The 20,928-nt window shown below is 44.9% G+C and overlaps 1 protein-coding gene across 6 annotated transcripts in view; it reads right to left on the reverse strand.

Moving 5' to 3' along the window:
- Positions 1-20,928, reverse strand: part of CDADC1 (cytidine and dCMP deaminase domain containing 1) — a 671,523-nt gene that overhangs the window by 145,666 nt on the left and 504,929 nt on the right. For 3 of the 6 annotated variants that reach the window (XM_069639921.1, XM_069639919.1, XM_069639923.1), the window contains one exon: positions 836-897. The exons of the other annotated variants lie outside the window; for them this stretch is intronic. In XM_069639921.1, coding sequence (XP_069496022.1) covers positions 836-897 — 62 coding nt within the window. The remainder of the gene's footprint in view (positions 1-835; positions 898-20,928) is intronic. 6 annotated transcript variants of the gene reach the window in all.

Here is a 20,928-nt window from a genome sequence, read left to right on the forward strand (position 1 = left end):
TTCCCCAGGCGGTGGCACCAAACGACACTGACAAGGCTTGGCACTTTGAAACTCCTGCAGTGGTGATTCATGTGAAAAACAGAAGGTGTCTCACCCACTCGTACCCGGGGATCGGTCATCCAGGTGGCCAGGAAACAGCCATCAATTTTTGATCCAGTTACTGGGGGTGGACCAGTGCAGGAGGATCACCTGGGTGAGGGGTCTTGTGGGAGTAAGACACTGGATGGTGAAACGCGGTATCCCCTTCCTTATAACACCTTTACCCCATCCTACCAAGTAGGATATTTAAGAACTCGAACCCCCCCCAACACCCTTACAACACAAAAACTTTCTCACGGACAGCCGCTATGAGAGAAAACGGATTAACACCCGAGCCGTATACGTGACGTGTCCTAATACAATGGTCAGGCAAGGTCAGGCAATTACAGAAGGGGATTGCAAGGAGGGAAGTTCCCTTGACCTTTTCGACAAGGACCCGTTGCTTTCATGAGCCTTCGAGATTGGAAAGCATAAGACCAGAAACGGGCTGAAGAATCCTGTATTGTGTGTTGGAAATACCTGGGGCACTCCTGCGTCAAGAATCAAGGTAGGGGGAATCACCTGCTGTGGTACTGTCCTTGGCGCCCAGAACAAAGCAGCGTCAGTGAAGCAACACAGCCGGTGAGTTGAGGCGACTGATACAGGACCAGTCTATACGTATTAAAGCCAAGGTTGCAAGCGGCAATATTGTCTGGCGAGCGCTGGAACAAACATGGTTTGAAATACGTGTGATAAAAGAAACAAGTTAAGTTGAACTGCTGATGAGTGATTGAACTTTGAAACAAAGATACAATACCTTTGACAGAGTGGTCCGGCACCACGTGGGTGCTCAATCGAAGGTCTCTGTAATGTATCCAGCTAAAAAGTGGAAGAGTTGTAGAGAATTAAGAATCAAAGTGGTCCTGCGACTGGTCAAGCAAAAGCCCACGCACAATCGAAAGTCTTCGATGTTGATACAGTAAAGAACATTTGTGGCAAAGTTGATGAAGTTGGTCCAAGCCTGGCAGAGGGAGATCAGTTGAAAGCGTTGTGTTAAAGTGGGTCAGAGCCCGACATAGGGGGATCCGGAGTGAAGCAAAAAATCACCCAAGAAGGTTTTGTGTTCAAGTAGCTCTGAGCCTGGCGAAAGGGGACCCGGGGTGAACAGAAAATCACCCGAGAATTTTACGTGTTCTAAGGAGAAAGGAACTTTGTTGTTTGTCGTATGGCATCAGGCACTCTGTAAAAGAGACTTTGAATGGCAGAGAGACTGTTGAAGTTTTGAACTGCACCTTTGTGCTAGGAAAGCCAGAGACTTTGCTAAGCTTGAGTGTGTTGCCTTGTCCCGTGTTGGAAAAGTGGGGAAGGGAAGCCAATGGCTTGAATATCCTGACATATCATTTCTTGAACACTGTTCTTTTGCATAACATTGTTTCCCACACTGTGTATTTAGAAGTAAGGATTGACAATAGCTTTATTAGTATAGGCTCTTATTTTGACAGACTCAACTAGGACTGCATTATTATTTTTGATGGTCATAGCTTGCTCCCATCTTTAGATTTCAAACCCAATTGAAGTTCAATAAACACCCTTAAACTGTGATCCCTTGTGTCTGTCTGTCTTACTGTTTGATACCATGCCTTCCTTACATTCAGCACTGCCCAAAAGCATAGTTACATAACATAGCATAACTATGAAACAACCCCACACCTTTTTATTACTAAACCTGGGGAAATACACATCCTCCTGTGGGAGCCATCACCCTATTTCCCTTCTTGATTGATTATTAACATTTATTTAGGCCACCACACCTCTTAAACAGGTAGGTCTCAGGGTGCTCGAAATCAATACTGCTTAATGAAAAAGGAAGGGTTTCAGGTCTCTCCTAAAAGAGAAATAAGAATATATCGATTGAATCTGGGCTGGGTTGGAATAACAGGCTTTGGCAACCTCTAATGAAAAGAATAAACCCCAACCCACCCCTATGAAGTGAGTTTAAAGCGAGGGTCTTGGGGAAACAGCCTGTGTGAGCTTCTCAAAGTATGTAAACGAGAATACTTTTGAAATCTTACATTCCAAACATTGTGAAACAAGTCCATTAATACTCTTAAAGCCAAACAGTCCGATTTAAATTCAACTTTATTGGTTATCCCCAGCCAATGGGGAGATTTCCATTCCTTGGAACGTAATGCTTTTTATGGAGAACACAGACTGCCCTGATAGGTGTCCATTTCTGCTCATGGGTCGAATGGCTGGGACAAGGGAGTCACATGTTTCCTTTGTGTGGGACGCTGGTCATTTGAGGGTGAAGGGGCTTAGCACTGATGTGACTTTGTGCCTAGGGAAGCACAGCGGGCACACACAAATTAAGCTGTGGTAGCGGGATGTGTATCTGAGTGGCAGCAGAAGCATGTTGTTGGCAGTACAGGGTGCCTGTGCTGTTTTCTAGGTGTATTAGTGGCATGAGTGATGTTTTGGGTAGGGGGTATGTCGTGTGTGCACCCAGGTTGCTGTTGGGGGTGGGGGGGCACACAGGGCTTTATTGGTGTTGTGGACGATGCCCTTGACATTCATGTCACATGTTGATACAGTAGTGTGTGCAGGGTGGACAGGGGGGTTGACATTACATTGGGGTTCCGTATACTCACCAGCCTCTTCAGGTGTCCTGGCTCCAGCCTCTGCAGCACCAACGCCTTTGATGGCCTCGAGGTGCAACACACTGCTGCACGTCTCCTCCCAGGGCAGCAGGCGTATTGGGGATGCACTTGCACCACCTAGGGCCATGCATTGTCTGCGCTGGGCCAAGAGGAGGTTATGCACCCTCAAGCGTAGGTCGTCCCACCTCTTGTGGCAGTCTCGCACTGTGCCAGGCGTTGTGCAGACTCCAGAGACTTTCTGGGAAGCCTCTTCCCAGATGCTCTTTTTGCACACATGGGCTTGCCTGCGCTGGTCGTTTGCAAAGAGGTCTGCAGCATGCTGGACTATGGTCTCCGATAACATGTTAAGCTCTGCCTCACTGAAGCGTGGCTTACACCTCTGGGTCTCACAGACACTTGATGACATAGTAAGGGTGGAGTGGTGGAAGTCGCTTGTGCTCTCAGGATTGAAATGGATTGTGTTTTAGTAATGGCTGCCGGACGATTTCCTGTTCCGACAATCACTGAATTTCCGGTCACGGTATTTGCGGCAACGCTGTTACTGGTGCCGGTGTCTCCGGGACCATGTTGCTGGATTCTGAGTCACCGGCACCGAGAATGACAGTGTTGTCATTTTTGGGGGGGTTTTGAAGGTGTTTCCAGCATGCCGGTACCGCTGTTTCTGGCATGCCGGAATGTGCATGCATGCCAACACGGAATCAGCCGGAGATTGCAGCACCGCAGGTTGCCAGACACGGTGTAACCGGCATGCCGGAAAATCAGATTTCGTAAAGGGCAGACTTGTAATGAGGCCCAATGTCTTGTTTGACAGATATATTACTTAATTCTTCCTCAGCCATTTAAATGTTGCTTCCTTGTTTTTGAGCTGATAACTCTTCTTGTGGAGTGCCAATCTCTGTCTGGTCCTCCTCTTATCTCCCCTCTTTCCTCTAAATTCATAGCGCATGTTTACGCATCTGATTCTGCGGGTTGGAATTGTACATGTTTTACTATCCGTCTCTGGTTGGCCCTTTTGTACCATTTGATCTGTTCTAAACAGCCTCTGCCAACAGTAGAGGTTTCTATAGATGTAGTGCTGCTCGAAACTGATGTTTCCAATATACCTTGTGATGTTTCAGGTTCAGAATCTATGTCTGAGCTGAGCTAGAGAGGGTGCTAATGTGGAATCCCTAGATTGCGTCTTTCGATTATCGTCCTATTTGGGTTGAAATGTGTATACTCTACCTTCCCTGTCGTTACAGTCATCCCTAAAGAACTTCTGTGATTTTCTCAACTTAACATCATCCTGATATTCCTTCAATATCCTGGACATAGTGGTATAGTTCTTAGTTGTAACTGTTTCTTGGAATCCATGTCTGCTATTTCTTGTTTAATTGTGTCAATCTGTGTTTGGATGCTCTTGATTGATCAATGGACACTCATTTTGCACATGGTGATTTTCACTCCACTATCACCTCCCCATTATCCGCGCTGTACTGGAGATGGGTATCAACTTTATGGTGAATAGCTGTCAGGGCACTGGCATCCTGGAAGGCGCATGTGTGTTAATCACCACAAATTAACATTTTGCAATGTGCTGTAATTGCATATAGCTTTCTAGATGGAGTATTTAGTTGCACTTTCTTTTTTTTGTTCCCCTTTTCTCTCTACAACTTTCCTTTATCCTATGGGACATTTAATTTTGTGTTGTTGAACAAATTATACAATTTTTGCATTTGATGCATTGACACCGATAATGGTCGGTCTGGATTTCATCTGACATGTCTGTCCTTATTTCTGACACTTCTCTTATGTTTATATTTTGCTTTCAAATTTCAATTGTTTATTTGATGGATTGATTGATGTACAAATTAATAATGTTTTGAAACATTTGTGTAAATATGCAATTAACAAAGACTGCATTAGGTTGAAACACGTGTTGGCTTAGTTAGGACACTACAGGGATTTGTTAGCAAGGAAATATTGTATTATGATTACATATTTAAATATAACAACCCCAGTTGCCTCAGCGCAGTAGGTCTGTTTTTACATACAGCATTCCAGTCTTTGGCAGCTATAACCATGCTAGCACGGTTACGGCCAGGGGTTTGCTTAAAATGAGGTATATGTACAATACCATTTCTGGTGATATATGCATTCATCTCGAAGAATTAGAGGTTATGCATACTACAGTATTTTGCAGAACATGAAAATATTTACGGCATATTCCAGATAGCCTGCATGAATATTACAACAATCAATCTTAGAGCAAATAATGGCTCGACCAACGCACAATGTATCTCTGAAAGCAAAGGACTGTTTGTCTAAGCAGAATAAGATGACAATTGGCAGTAGTAAGAATGGAATTAATCTGCGGTAAAGTAGACTGGAGTCAAATATATCTTTAAATGTTTTCACCTTCTGTTGCACAGTCAGAAAAAGATATTTCAGGGTAATTACTCAGAACGGACTTCAAAGACTAATGAAGCTACAGAAAGGAGCTGTTTTATTGGATTTCATCCTAGCCAGATAGCTGCCATCCATCTTTCCACCTGTCTGAAGGTGTACTTCATCTTTCCCTAGCCTAGATAAAATACAATTTGCATGTCATCAACATAATTCTGAAACACTGCGCCTAAATCCTTCAAAAGGTTGTTGAGAGGTTTTATGTAAATGTTACAAACAGCATGGATAAGATACAGAACCTCTATGACACACCAGAGACTTTGGTATCAAGTTTAGATGTAAAATCTCACATCTTCACCATAGATGTTCTATCGGGCAAAAAGGATGTAATCCATAGAGCAGGGTTGACTGATACTCCAGAACCTCTTGAAGGCTTTTGAATCAGAAACGCATGAACTAAAGTATCAAACGCAGAAGCTAGATCCAAAAGAACGAGCAGCCCAGAGTCTCCTCGATTAATGATTTGGGATAGGGAATTCTTGATATCGATTTCAACAAGTTCTCTGCCTCTCACTAGGCGTAAGCCCAATTGGTGATTGCCTAATAAAGACTAGCCTTCCACAAAGAGCTGAAGGTGTTAAGTGGCTGCTTTGTCCAACATTTTTAAACAGAAGGGGGCATTGGTGATAGGACGATAACTAGAAGAGGTCTAAAGTAGATTTTATTTGAAGAAAGGAGGGACCCATGGCTGGTTGCAATCATAAAGAACATGTGAGTTTTAGATGTGTGTGTTTAAAAGGACTGTAATGATAGGGCTTAGTGTCTTGATGCAATATTTAACAATGTTGGATGGACATGAGTCATTAGGACACATTGTGGGGTTCAAGCTGGATATGATGGGCCAAGCGCCTTGTAAAGAGATTCTAATGGGACACGAGTTAATGCTTTTCCAGATAGGGACAGTTGGCCACAGCCACTTTCTCCATGATTGTAGTTTTAAGAGGTAGAGATGTAGCCAGCCTGTGATTGGCAGGAACAGAGGGATGAAAGGCAATTTTCTTGAGTAGAAGATACAGAATTTCTAATTCAGGGAGGTGGGTACTAGTCCTGCCTCAAAGCTGGCTTTGAGTATCAATGAACTATCTTGTGATAATAACTAGGGATGAACTGGCGTTATCGACCCAGCCGTTTAAGGTGAGGTAGCAATGCTTTGAGATGGATGGGGATGCAGAAGATACTCAAACATCAATAATAAAACTAACTCAGGAAGTTGACAAATCACATCTGTTTTATTTGTGATTGTCTAAAACAGGGACTTACAACGAACATCGACAATTCTCTCGATCTTCTCGCTCAGCAGGTTTAATAAAAAAGCAGGTTATCAAGTAAAAACATATGTGCATATATGTCGAGCTGACAAACAGGACCCGCATTTAGATTTACATATATGTCGAGCTGACAAACAGTGGTACATAGTATCACTCTTTGTACAGTCTCAACTACATATGTAGAATTCATATGTTATGCAATTTATGCTATGAACCAATGTAATCTTTCAGCATATAATTCTTATTTGATTTACATGGTTGTTTTGATTTGTCCACATTTTTGTCTAATATAATTGTTTGGCGTTTTGTTTTTAGTATCACAATTGTTTTATGCGTTGATACATGAATTACACTTAATGACATACATCCTGTTTATGTGAAAAGAAGTTTAGATTAAATATGGACATTAATGGTTTGAAAAAATTACAACTATGTAGACTGATCTTTATTTCAGCTACTTCACTTTACGGACAAGTTGTATATCTGTAAAAGTGTTTTCCAAGACCTAATTAGATTTTAGGTTCTTGGTTTCTCTTGTGTTTATTTTCATTTTTTAGGTTGAGGATGGTGTATTTTTTCACACCTCAGTCGTAATACTGGTTTTATTTTGAAGCAATTTTCCATAACTGGAACTTGCACATACATGTTGGGAACCCACCCCTGGTTCACGTTATGAAGTAAAAACTCAGCATTACTAACGTCATCCCACGTAGTAAACTACAAAAACCTACTTGAGAAAGTGATAGGATTAGATAGATAGGATACATCTAGGTATACGTTCCATACTTGTCGGGAAAGTGATTGGGTCTCTAACATCAGGTTGGACAATTTAGCCCTCCTCTAGTGCAGGTCACTACAACCTTTATCGAATACACAATGTCCCATTGGTTACACAAACTATAGGTCCCTTTACTACGTGGCCCTCTATAATTGGTTGTTACCCTTGTATCCGTCAGTAGTTTCCAAATACGCCAGTAGCACGCAGGCTGGAATCCAGGTGCTGGTGGGCTGGTCTTGACCATAGCTTACCACCAATTAGCCTACTATCCATCATCACTCTGCTGTCTGCCAGTCAATTAGCCCTTTGAAGTTTGGCCCCGAGTTTGTTCTTCGTGCCTGGGAATAAGAGGAGTATAGCATACTCTGTCTCCTGGATTTGGAGTAGCACGTCATGATTATCTATTTTTCACTCCACCACGTGACTGAAGACCATGTTTTAGAGTTATGCTGCATTTAAAATACCCTTATTTAATGAACCTCTGACGTCTTCATTGTTCTCGTGCCCATCTTCTGAACAGGAGATTGTTCTTTTCATACAATTGTAACCACTGTCTGATCCTTCAGGCCCAGAACAGCCTTGGCTTCTTGGTGCTGGCCCAGCCTCTCCTTTCTTTGCTTCACCTCTGTAATTCAATTGCTTTTCAACTGCGACACACTGGAAAAGCCTTTCTCTCTCCGGGTCGAGCTCTGCTAAAATGCGTAGTGGAATCATCCACAGTTGTTTCACTCCTATACATATATATTTGGCGCATGCCGCAATCTATTCACTACATAGCTAGCCTTAAGAATACTTTGTCTGCTTGCGTTTCCTGCATCTGAACACGTATAAAAAGATTTGATATCTTCACCTTTTCTGTAGCATAAACATCTTCATCTCGATCTCGAAATGTTGCTCATCTTCAACACTTTCTTAAGACCTATAGAATGTTTATGTTCTCTTGCCTCTTCATCTCTTCTGGGTGTGTCAGCCCTGCTTTGTGTGACATCACCAATCTTCCCTTTTGCTTACTTTTCCCACTTCTGGGATTTCATTCAAATGATCATCATATTGCCAAGTATGCAGGTATGGTTTTCTCAATGGGAACCTTGCTTCCAGGATTCTCCTTGGTATTGGCATCTTCACTGGCACTGCACTTATTTCACACTCTGGTTCCCAACATATAGGCAACATGGGAGCGGTGCTTTAGATGGGGGTACTTGGCTCCTTCTCTACACTCCCCCCCACTGGGCGATCCATCAACCACTCTCCCATCAGTCTTCATATCTAGACATCCTAGTCTGAAGAAATGCTTCTTTGGGACCCGTGTTTTTACCAGTCTTTTTAGGCATCCAGCTGATTTCACATGCTCATCCTTATTACAAGTCATAAGCATGCACTGTCCACTTGGACTGCAGCAGATCCACTTCCCCAGAAATTTCTTGTGATCCTTTGGATACAGGAACTTTGTTCCCTCAGGTGCATGGATGCTGGCCTTCACATAGTCTCTGATTTCTTCATCTGTTATCTCTTTAGTTTTCCATCCTGATTCGACATCAATCATGATCTTCATTCCTATTGTTTTTTTGCAGTCTTCTTACATTGAGAGATAGCCAATCTGATTACACAGAATCCAAGCAAAAGCATCACTATCAGGGCTTCAAGGAACTTCAACATATCTGCCATCCATTGTGGAACCCTTGAAAAGAGTGATGTAAACCAACTATCATCAGCAATGTTTTCCACTTAATCTACCACTTGGACGTGTAGCTTTGTCAGTATCTCTATGGCCTCTGTCAAGATGCCATTTTCGTCATCATGAGATGGTATGAACGTGCAACATGATTCTCCAATTTTGGCCCAAACACCTCCATCCATAGCTGTGATCATGTCCAAGACGTATCTGTTCTGTAGAGTCATCAGTCGTATGGCTCTCAACTCTTCCTTGATAGCGTTGAATGCCTTTAGGGCATTGTTGACTGTCTGCAACCACTTCCATCTGGTTATTTGTAACCACTTAGTATTTGCTGCTGTCTGGATCCTTGGTATGAAGATTATCGTGAATATCTATGAAGTCTGGCTGAACAATCTGTGCTCATATGGAATGGAATCAAAAGCTTTTACTGACTTAGCTGAGATATAGTTCTCTCTCTTCATTCGATTTATCAGCTCCACAGATCTCTTCTTCCTCAGATGAGCATCTGCTTTTAGAAAGTCGCCAATGTTTAAATCGCTTTTAGGGATCACCAATGCTGGAACAATAATGTTCACTATAGAACACTGTCCTCCCCAATCTTTGGGCAGCTTCATGTAAGCGCTGGATCCACAAGCCCAGTATTGATACATTATCGCTGCTGTTCCAATGCTCATTCGTGGCACGTCAAAGATTCGACCACAATTCTGGTTCTCTCCAACTTTTCTTGTGCCATTGTTTCTGAAACACAGCTTTGCATTTTCCAGAGGCACTATCTGTAAAGGCCCGCCTTTGTCTTCGAAACAAGTCAATAGTTTAGCAAGTCTCAGCCATAAAGGTTTGCATCCATTCTGTACAATATCAATGGTTGGTTTGTAGAAACCAATGACTAACCACGCTCTGCAGATGACCACACCTTCCTCCCATCCATCTGGTGAAAGTACTGATCTCCAAATCTGCGTCTGGCCTCTATTCTTCCATCTTCGAACGTCTTCTGCAGTTTTTCCTGGACTCTCAAGTTTTCGGTTTACTTCCCATCTGATTCCAGCTCCTTTCACTCCAGGTGGTTTCGCATCTTATCACATAATTTTTAATGTGGGCTCTTCATCTTGTCTTTGTGTCTTGCACATAGTCGTCTTCTCCTGGATCCGCCATTCAGTTGCCCATTTTAGGTAGGCTGTTCGGCCATGAACTGACCTCTTGTTCGACAGAGTGCAATGTCAGATAGACAACGTGCTGTCTGGACATCTATTTCAATGGCTATGAACATCTTAGACTTGCCCATACTATAAGGAGTTGTTCTTACTGTCTCTGTTGCCCATTCTCAATCTTTTTTAAGGAAGAAAAAAAATCAAGCTTTATTCGGACATCAGAAAATACTCTAGTAGTAGCTGGATCTGCTCCACAAGCAGCTGGCTGATTGCCGGACGATTAACAGGATTCCTGATGAACAGAAGGGGGGAGTCCTTTCGCCAAACGAAATGAGGATGTGCTTCTAGTAAATAATAGAAGACCAAGGACAGTAAATTCTGAACTTCTTCTCTCAAAAGCGTCATTCAAGATGTTCTGTGTGCTCTCTCTGAAAATACATGTACTTGCCCTATGATGTCATGTAGCAATTGATTGATCACCACTAGAATGCCGTAAGAGGTCTGCGCAGGGACTCGCCCCAGCACAGGTCATGCAGGACACTCCTCAACTGTAAGTAGAGCAACAGGGCTATTGCAGTCCCATGCTGTGCTTCTTCCAGCTCGGCTTTGGAAATGTAGGTGCCCTCCGTCCACATCTGCCCCGCTCTCACCAGACCATTGTCGTACTGAGGTTGAAAGCGATGGACTCTGGCTAGTTTATCTCTAATGGAGGGTTCCCAGATACAGCTGATGAGAGAAGGCCAGGACGTAACCCCTTTCATGCTTTGGGAGGGATGCCAGAGACCAGAACACAGATAATATTGGGTGCTCCCTAATTCTGCATAGTAGGGACCATAGCCATTCACCCAGGGTGACCAGAGAGAATAGATTGTTTTCCAGAGCCACCCATTGCTTCTCTGGGTTTTCCCACAGATGGTCTGCAAGGACGCAGAACTGAGAAGCCAAAAGTACTCAAAGATCAGGATATCCCATACCTCCCCTATCTTTCAGTTGAATCAGAGTGGAGTAGGGGACCCGAGGTTTCAGATTCGCCCAGTTATGCTAGAAGAGATTGCTTAACTTCTGTGTAAAATGCTACTGGGAGAATCACAGGGAGGGATTGAAAGAGAAATAAAAAACGGGGACGGACATTCATTTTGATCGAGGGATACCTTGCGGCCCAGGAGAGCATCAATGTAGACCACCTCTCCATGTCTGTCTTAACCGCTTTCCAGAGGGGCCCAAAGTTTGCCTCGAATAAGTTGGCCAGGTCTGCCGTGATCCCCACCCCCAGGTACCGCAGCCCTGTGGTATGCACTTGGAAGCCCCATTCTTTCACTAGGTTGGCCCGGAAGGGTCTCATTCAACCAAAGCGTGAGGGCCACTGTTTTAGTGAGATTTGCTTTGAAGCCCGACAGCTCCCCATACTGCCTCAAGGTTGCGAACAGAGTAGGAATAGAATCCAGTGGCCGAGTGATATAGGCCAAGATGTCATCCGCAAATAACACTAATTTGTACTCCCTTTCCCCCTCTTCTCATCCCATGAATACAGGGATTCACCCTCATTGCCTGCGCGAAGGGCTCCACTACCAGAGTGTATAAAAGGGGGGATAACGGGCATCCCTGCCGTGTGCCCCTTGTCAGGCCGAAGAGTTCTGAGGCCACCCAATTTACCAGAACTCGTCCAGATAAAGTGCTGCCGCGCCTGATATCCACTGACTTCCCAGTCCCACCCAACTCATGACCGCCCGCAGGAAGGGCCATTCGACTGTCGAAAGCCTTCTCTATGTCGATCAATAACAAAATAGGGCAGTCCTCACTGTCCGGAATAGTTGCCATCAAATCGAGGGTTTTACAGACATTATCTGCACCCTATATGCCTCTCATGTAACCAACCTGGTCTGTGTGTGTACCAGCCGGGGCAAGGCCTGGGCCAGGCTGTTAGCCAAAATACTGGCATAAATCTTTGCATCCACATTTGTTTCAATGAGATCGGACGGTATGATGCACATTCTGTGGGGCCTTTACCCTCTCGGGCAGGAGTACTATTCTAGATTAAGTAAAGGAGGGTGGGGGGGTGCTTGGCTGGATTGCATAATCAAGTAAAAAAGTTTCACTAAAAGGGGGTGAGTGTGTTCCAGTTTGCTTTGTGAAAGGCTGGTGTAAATCCCGGGGCCGAGCCGGCCTTCATCTTAGAGATAGCTAATTGAGTCTTGGTGGCAGAGATCGGAGCGTTAAGCATGACCAGGTGTTCCTCTGACAACTGTGCCTCGGGAAATCTTGACAGATATTGATCAAGTTCTAATTCTGCCCCCCCCCCCCTTCTCCAGTATACAAGGAGGCATAGAATTTCGAGAACTGTCCAACTATGTCTAGGGGATCCATGAGGTCCGGCCCCCGCCTATCCTTAATCCTGGGGATTGCTCTATCTGCCCTCTGCTTCCTCATTCCATTAGCCAGCATAGTGTCAACTTTGTCCTCCCTTTTTTAAAACCTTTGCTTCAGATATCGCAGTTGCAAAAGCACTTTATTCTGGCAGATACCTCGCAGTTCTTCCCGAAGCTCACTAATCTGTGGCATAATTTCCTCCCTCCAAGCAGGATGTGTCTGGAGGTCCCTCTCTCTGCCTGTTATCTCCGCTTTCAGGTCTTTTTCCCTCTTCAGCCTTAGTCTATGTGTATGTGTCCCTTCAGCAATTAGGACCCCTCAGATCGTGGCTTTTGCTGCCTCCCAAACTGTGTTTAAAGATGTTGCGCCCTTGTAGTATTCAACAAAGTAATTCTCAATAGCGTCAGTGAGGGTTTCCTTAAATAATGGGTCTTTATAGAGAGTGTCATTGCACGTACATCTACGTTCAGTGCATGGTGGAAGGCCCATATCCAGTTGAAGGAGGCAGAGATCGCGATCTGTCCAGGCCACTATTTCAATGGATGTATTTAAGATAGCACTTTCACTCTCTGCACCTACCAACACATAATAGATTCTTGAGTAAGTGATATGTGGGGTGAGTAAAAGGTGAAGGCTCTCACATTCGGGTGTGTTGTGCGCCAGGTGTCAATTAAGTGGCTGGCTCGCAATTGGCTGCAGAATCTTTCCCCCGGGGAGCTATTTGGTTGTTGGTCACCATGTCTCATAATGTTGTCGCCTCCGCACACCAGCGTTCCCTCCCTCCAAGAAGTCAAAAAGTGATTCACTAAAATGTGTCTGGTTTTGGTTGGGGGCGTAAGCGGAGCAAAGTGTGACTGTGTATGTACTCATCTTCCCTTTCAGAGCAGGAAACCGTCCCTCCACATCCCAGTGAATTTGATCAATGTGTAAGCCCAATGATGCCTTATATATGATTCCCACTCCCTCTCTCTTGCTGCCCCCCAGACGCCCATAGTGTACCCCCTATTCCCTTGCCGATCACTTTAAATTCCTTCCCTTGAGCATATTTTGTTTCCCGTACAAACAATACATCGGACCTCGAAAGTCTGAATTCCCTTGCCAGCATTGAACGCTTGTGTGGGGAATTGAGGCACTTAAAGTTGAGGTACCAGAATTTTATGCCCACAAGTGTAGCCATGTTGGTATATTAAGAGTTGGGCGACTGCCCCACCGGGATGATTGGCCATGCGACAGACACTGTTGCAAGCTTCTGTGATGTGTTGGGCATGTATGGCTGAGTTTGCAAATAACAGACTCTAGTGCAAATCCTTTCCCCCTGATGCAAGTCCCTTCCCCCATGCCCCTCCCTTTTCCCCTGAAAAACGCCATTCTTCGGCACCCTTCAAGTAAAGAGATGCCCTTGAAAAAGAAGGGCCACAATACAGGGGCCCCCTCTATATGACTATATGAAGCTCAAGTGTTCAAAAAAGAAAAAACTTCACGGCGGGAAGATCCCATAACGTTACCAAACTCTAACCACATCGTAACTGTCACAACTAAGGTAACCATGAGTTTCCGTCCCTTTTCATGGACTGTGTGCGGGCGACAAGATGCCCACTATCAGAAAGATCAGCGGTTCGCTACAGAGTGCTCAAGTCAAAACACTCCCGGAAAAACATTTACAGGCCTGGGTCTCCTTCCAAATACGTTAACTGTCGGGAAGTGTTAAAGCGCTTGTATTTCCTGGATCCTGATGCTCGGCCCCTCCTCAGTGATGAGGGTAAAGGTTTGTTCAGCGGGCCCGTGGGCTTTCTGGATGGGTCTCTGCCGGAGCCCGACGCCCCCATTTGTAAGTTCTCCAAGGCTCCCATGGCTTCATGCTCTGAGGGGATGCAGAAGCTCTCTCCATGTTCGAATTTGAGAGACAATGGGAACCCCCAGCGATACCGGACTTCATGGGCCTGCAGCCAAGTGCTCAGAGGGCGGCACTCTCTGCGTCGGTTCCGCGTGGCGACTGAAAGGTCCCGATAGATTTTTATGTTGGAGCCTTCGAATTCTATGGGCTCCCTTTCTCTTGCCCTTTGAGGTATGTCCTGCCTCTGCCGATAGTAATGGCATTTAACAAGAACCAACCTAGGGCCGTTTGGGCGGCCGCCCGCTCTATATATTCTGTCAAAATCCATGGTCGTGGCTTCTGCAGGGTCAAAAAGGGATGCCACCAGGGCCTGCACCCTGCCCTTTAGGCTAGCCGGAGTTTCGCCTTGCTTCTCGCTGAGACCCAGTATGCGAACATTCATCCTGTGCTACCGGTTTTCCAAGTCATCCAGTTTTAGTTGTATGTCCCTCTTTTTTTGCTCCAAGTCTTGGAACCTCGCTTCGTAGTTCATCGCCACCAAGTCTCCCGTCAGCTGGTTGCTCTCCACCGCTTCCAACCTGTCCTCGACCTTCCCATCCTGGTCTGTAGGTCTGACTGTTTCTGTGAGAGTGAATTATATAGAGCGGAGTTCCCCAAGCAGGAGGCGCATGTCCACTTTAGTGGCGCTGTCTCTATCGTTTCCGGGTATTTCTGTGGAACTCTGGACCTCATCCTACTCCATTTCTCCCGGGGGGCGGCTGAAGGATCTCAGTCTTTGGAGAGTGCTTGGGTCCAGCGTTTTGGCGGTGGTGAGTTATGCAGCGCTGTGGGATGCCCCCTATGCTCTCCAAGTGATGGGGCTTCGAGTCTGCACTCCGTTTCTATTTGAGGGGTACTCTTCTTCTCGCACAGGCTGAACCCTGAATCCTGGATCTATCTTTGTCCAACTACCCCGGGTACCCCCTTCTTTCTTGGGCTAAAGTTGTACTGCGGCCTTTGATTGTGGCGTGGACAGAGGTATTCACTGGCCCCTGTGCTCTCCTCGCTGTGGGGCGGTTACAACGGGCGGAGCGATTGCGAAGGTGCTTGTCAATAGTGAGACCCCTCCTGGGTGACTGTCTTCCCTGCCTGGTCCGCTTCCACCGGTGTAAACAGATGCTCTGACGTTGACTTAGAGGGAGATCCAATTTTTTGTTGTGGTAAGTTGCAGCAGTTCGCTGGCCCAGCTTTTTCCCAGCAAAGTGCCCTCCCGATGCACCAGGGCCAGGGAGTGAGTCTGAATCCTTCAGTGTGGCCTTAGTGGTGCTTGAGTGGGGCTCTCTCCTTTATCTATTGCTCCTGACCCAGTTAGCAGTGTGTCACCCCTTTCAATGTGTCCCTTAGGGGCCCCTGCTGTGCTAGTTGCTGTCGTGCCAGTCACTGAGCACTGCTGCCGGTGTGGGGGGGGCTAAGGCCTACTCGCCCTTGCTGTCTGGTAGCCTGAGGGATGCAGTAAGTTGCTTAGCTCTGCTTTAACTGCAGAGGTTTGTGGACGCTTCTGGGGGTATGCTGCCCTTCGTTGGGGCCCCTGCATGGCTCAATGCCATGCTGGCTTGGAGTGCTAATGCCGCAGATGATTTGGCCCAACAAGCAGTGTCTCTGCATGTTGGGACACTGGGAGTTGCTGCAGGAGCGCTGTGCCTTACCGTGCAGAGGTAGAGTTGGTTGAGTGAATCTCCATGCACGCTCCACTGTGAATGGCGCAGGCTGCCGTTCGGTGAGGAGCAGTCTGCAGCAGTAAGAGCGGTCCGCCTCTCTGCTCTTTAGTATGTGGCGGTTGGCCCTCAATTATGCGAGAGGGTACTTTCTGCGCTTCCCCATCACATTTGGCCTGAATGCCACGCCGCCTCCATCTGGAGGGTGTTTCCACTCTGGTAAAGGTGCCGGGGACGTCTTCTGCCATCTTCACTGTGTGCCCTGTGGTGGCGAACGTGGCGGCCTCGTCGGGACGGCTTCAGGGCCATCTTGGAGACGTTACACAGATGGAGCTGGTACGAACTGCCATGCTCAATAACACGCCAAGTCGGGTACGATTTTGCCTTTCCTTGTACCCACCGCTGCCTGAGCCATTAGGGCACCGAATCTTCTCGTTTATAGTTGTGTGGTAGATGTTTCAAGGGGGAACTCCTCGCCATTTTCTGCAGCCCAGAGAGGAAGACAACGGCTTAAGCAGCCACGATGCCTGCGCCTCCTGGTGGTCTCCCTCTGTCCATCATTTTGATCTATTTTTGAAGAACCGTCAATAAAGAGAATTTTTTCCAGCTGCTAAAGCATTTTCTTTCACCCTTGCGATCTCATCATAAAATTCCTCATAATGTGGGCAATCATGTGCTTGCCCGTCTTCTGCCAGTGGTTCCACTATAAACATGGCAGTGTTCACTACTTTGTCCCTGAATATTTTTATTGCTGGATTTGATATGACCACCTCATAAGCAGAAGCCCTTTGAGATGTGAAAGTACCTTTGGGTTTCTCCAAAATAGCAAATAAAGCATGCTCAACAAATAACGTCATGGAACACCCCATCACTATGCTGGCAGCACGGCGGCTGCCAAAGATTGTTCGCAAGGGAAGTGACCCCTCATTACTGGGTGCAGAATCCCACTGTAATATGCTAGAGGCTTATACCCCAACTTAGTTCTCTGCGTGAGGGCTGCTGTCATGACTGTGCCATTTGTGTGTGAAAACAAAATAAATTCCTCAGCATAATTGGGAGACTGGAGCTGTGGAAATTGCCTTTTTCAACTCATCAAACCCTTCCTCCATTTCCTCAGTCCGGGCAATCTTTTCCTGTCTTGCCTGTGCCTTTTTCAGAGCCTGTAACAAGGGTCTTATATATTAACAGAATTAACAGAATTCCGCCTCCGGAATTAACGGGTCACCAGAGTTGTAATGCCTCAGTGATTCTGGCAATCACGGAGGCGTAATGGTAATACAAGTCCGGCGGTAACCTGCCAGAATTTCTGGCACAGTTACCACCGGACTCGTAATGAGGCCCATTGTTTTAGACTTCTGCTACATTTAAAATACCCTTATTTAATGAACCTCTGACGTCTTCATTGTTCTCGTGTCCATCTTCTGAACAGGAGTTTGTTCTTTTCAGACACTTGTAACCACTATCTGATCCTTCCGGCCCAGAACGGCCTCGGCTTCTTGGTGCTGGTTTAGCCTCGCCTTTGATTCACCTCTGTAATTCAATTGCTTTTCAACTGTGACACACTGGAAAAGCCTTTCTTTCTCTGGGTCCAGCTCTGCTAAATTGGGTAGTGGAATCTTCCATAGTTCATTCACTACTCAACATATATATTTGGCACATGCCGCAACCTAGTCACTACATAGCTAGCCATAAGAATACTTTGTCTGCTTGACTTTCTTGCATCTGTACATGTTTAAAAGGACTTAATATCTTCATTGTTTCTGTAGCATAAACATCTTCATCTCGATCTTGAAATGTTGCTTATCTTGAACACTTTTTTAACACCTATAGAATGTTTATGTTCTCTTGCCTCTTCATCTCTTCTGGGTGTGTCAGGCCTGCTTCGTGTGAAGTCACCAATCTTCCCTTTTGCTCACTTTTCTCACTTCTGGGATTTCATTCAAATGGCCATCATATTGTTGTGTATGCAGCTATAGTTTTCTCAATGGGAACCTTGCTTCCAGGATTCTCCTTGGTATTGGCATCTTCACTGGCACTGCACGCATTTCACACTTTGGTTCCCAACATACAGGCAACATGTGAGCGGTGCGTGAGGTGGGGTACTTGGCTCCTTCTCTACAGGGATGTTATAACAATACCTACTCAGCACAGAATCACACTTTGTTTGCAGCTTTCACTTGCTTATTAAGAGACTGAACCCAGTGAGGTTCAACTGGTGACATCAAGAAAACTTTAGACATAGATCATAGAACTTTAGACATAGAATAGTCGGTTGTATAAGAATTGTTCGTTTTACAACTGCTGGAATTACAATTGACCTTTTCACAATTGACCAAATTGTGAAGGTCAATTGTAACATATATGTGGGGGGAAACGCCCCACCCAACACCAAACCCCCCAAAACCCCTATATATATATGTATTACCAAACCGATATATATATATATATATATATATATATACGGTCAATTGTGAAAAGGTCAATTGCGACCCTTTAAATTCGGTCAATTGTTCATTCGAACAATTGTAAACGAACAATTTGGGTAATACCGAATAGTCACAGAAGAAAGAGTAGGCCAGTTAGGCCTTTGTTCAGTCTTAATATTGATCTTAGGATTCTGACTAAGATTTTAGAATAGTGAGTTCAAAAATGTATTCAGCACATTATTCACACTTACAAGACGGAGTCTAATAAAACGGATGTCATTTGACAACCTTCAACGGATCATGCATATAATACACCACTGTAAGACAATGGAGGGCACCCCAGCCCTGGTTTCAGTCGATGCAGAAAAAGCATTTAACCATGTGTACCCCTTTATTAGAGGCTCTTTTCTCGGATTTGGTTTAATTTTGTATCCTAGTTTAGTAACTTTATAGTGCCTCCACGGCTCAAGTTTCCTCAGGCAACCTGAGAGCACAGCTTTTCATATTAACAAAAGGGGCACATCAAGGATGCCCCTGCTTTCTGTCATTGCTTTTCCTAATTAATGTGAAGTGGGAACTTGTCCTCTGGCATGGATTAACAAAGAAATACCTTGTTTACCCTTTGCGATTAAGATTAGGCCACCCTCTGAAATTGAGTGCATCACATGTGTTCAGAGAATAAATTACTACTCTACAATGATGACCTTCTTTTAACATTAAAGGATACGGGTATCAGTGTTCTGGAAATGTTCTCTTGGTAGAAGATTATGGATTGCATTCTTGTATAGAATCAAATGGCATAATATGGAACTACTCTCAATGACCCACGACCAGACAGTTTTTTTTAGATGGAGGCGACAGGTTTGCAGTATACACTATGCTTAGATATGTAGGCATATCCCTCCTTAGAAATGTATACAATTTAGTAAAAATACATTTTGACAAATTTAGGGGGAAACAAACCAGGATTTTCAGAAGTAGGCCACTTTACCCAATTTTCTTGCTGGGGAGGATACCTTTATTCAAGATGATTGTTACACCTCAGGCCTTATATTCCAATCTGTGTAGAAAATAAATACTTTGAAGTCATGGAAAGGTGGTCGGTGAAATATTTGTGGGCTAGGGGAAACCCTAGATCCAACTATTAGATCTCTATTAAGTTCAGCCTACATGATACAAATGTAAAGTTACATATGTGGGTTACTAGCTTGGCTCAGCTTGCGAAGATGCACCTCCAAGTCCCCGAAACAATCAGCATGGGTCAGGTCTTCTTGTTATCTCCATTTACCACTCTTCAATGGCTGGGTTTCCCTACAGATTCTGCCCCATTCATTGGGTAAGATGTCTCAGGAACCTGAAATTGTTTAAGCAGCCAAGAAATCTGAACTCAACTTTAAGATGTTCAGCCAAACTGATTCAGTAAGCCATAAGCATAAGTCTAATTTACTCCTTTTCTTGTGCCTGCTTCCACATAGGGAAAACTCGCCCTGAGGAAGGCATCCTTTGAAACCATTGCCTGGCAGGAGGCACTGTTGCCGAAAAGTGTGGCAGATGTCCATTTTGTCCACCAGCACGTAGGCAGACCTGCCCAGAGAATATTGAATCATGAATAATGAAGGACAACTAAACTGAGAATTTAGAAGTTTAGAAAATTACTCCTCCTCCTCTTTTTCTTTACACCAAATGTTTCCACACTTTTTCTTGTTTCAAATCTATTTTCTGTTCTAATATTATATATATGCTCAAGTGTGATTTTGAAAATGTTGCCCAAAATGTTTTTTTCACTCAGTCCTAAATATGTTGTTAATAATTCCCCTTTTTCCTTAAGAAATTTTTTCCCCCCACAAAGGTTTTATTTATGTATAATGGAATAATTTGATGTTATTTATGATTAAAAAAAATTACTTGCTGGCTTACAGAATCGTGATTTGTCTCACATCAGAACCCCAGTGAAATAACTATAATACTGTAACAAAAAGAATTACCTCTGAGAGTTACTGAATTTCCTTCTTTATCACGGTGGAACTGTTTTATTTTTTAATATTCCTGTCCTACTCCACCATAGTATACAGAACACTCCCCATCACGTGAATGTAATGATCTATGGTCATTTGGATATCCATTATTAAGGTCTTAGATCTTTCACCTAATTTTCAGGGTAATTCATAGAATTTCGCAGAAAAGTGTCGCAAGCGGCTGGCGCAGAGTGTCCGCGTGCGATTGACTGCGCCAGGCACGTGCGCTAAAACCGATTTCCGCGCACAGCGTATTCATGGATTTCATGCTCCCAAACCAGCCGTGGCGCAGAGTATCGCAGCGACCCTGCAGCAGCGCCAGTAACGCCCCCAAGAACGCCCTCGCGCAAGGAAAAGCCAGCAAAATCGCTAAATCATCGCAAAGGGCTGCGCTAACCCTGGACCAGTTTACAGGGCAGCCAAACAAGGAACGCAAAGCGGGTAACGTGCATATCAGGGGTACACGTGAAGTCATACACGCGATTAGCCAGGGTAAGTGTATTACAGGGGTACACGTGAAGTCATACACGCGATTAGCCAGGGTACGTGTATTACAGGGGTACGCGGGAAGTTTAACACGCGATTGGCCAGGGTATGTGTATT

Source organism: Ambystoma mexicanum, chromosome 7q (genome assembly GCF_040938575.1).
Source record: "Ambystoma mexicanum isolate Mex_15411 chromosome 7q, UKY_AmexF1_1, whole genome shotgun sequence".
NCBI lineage: Eukaryota > Metazoa > Chordata > Amphibia > Caudata > Ambystomatidae > Ambystoma > Ambystoma mexicanum.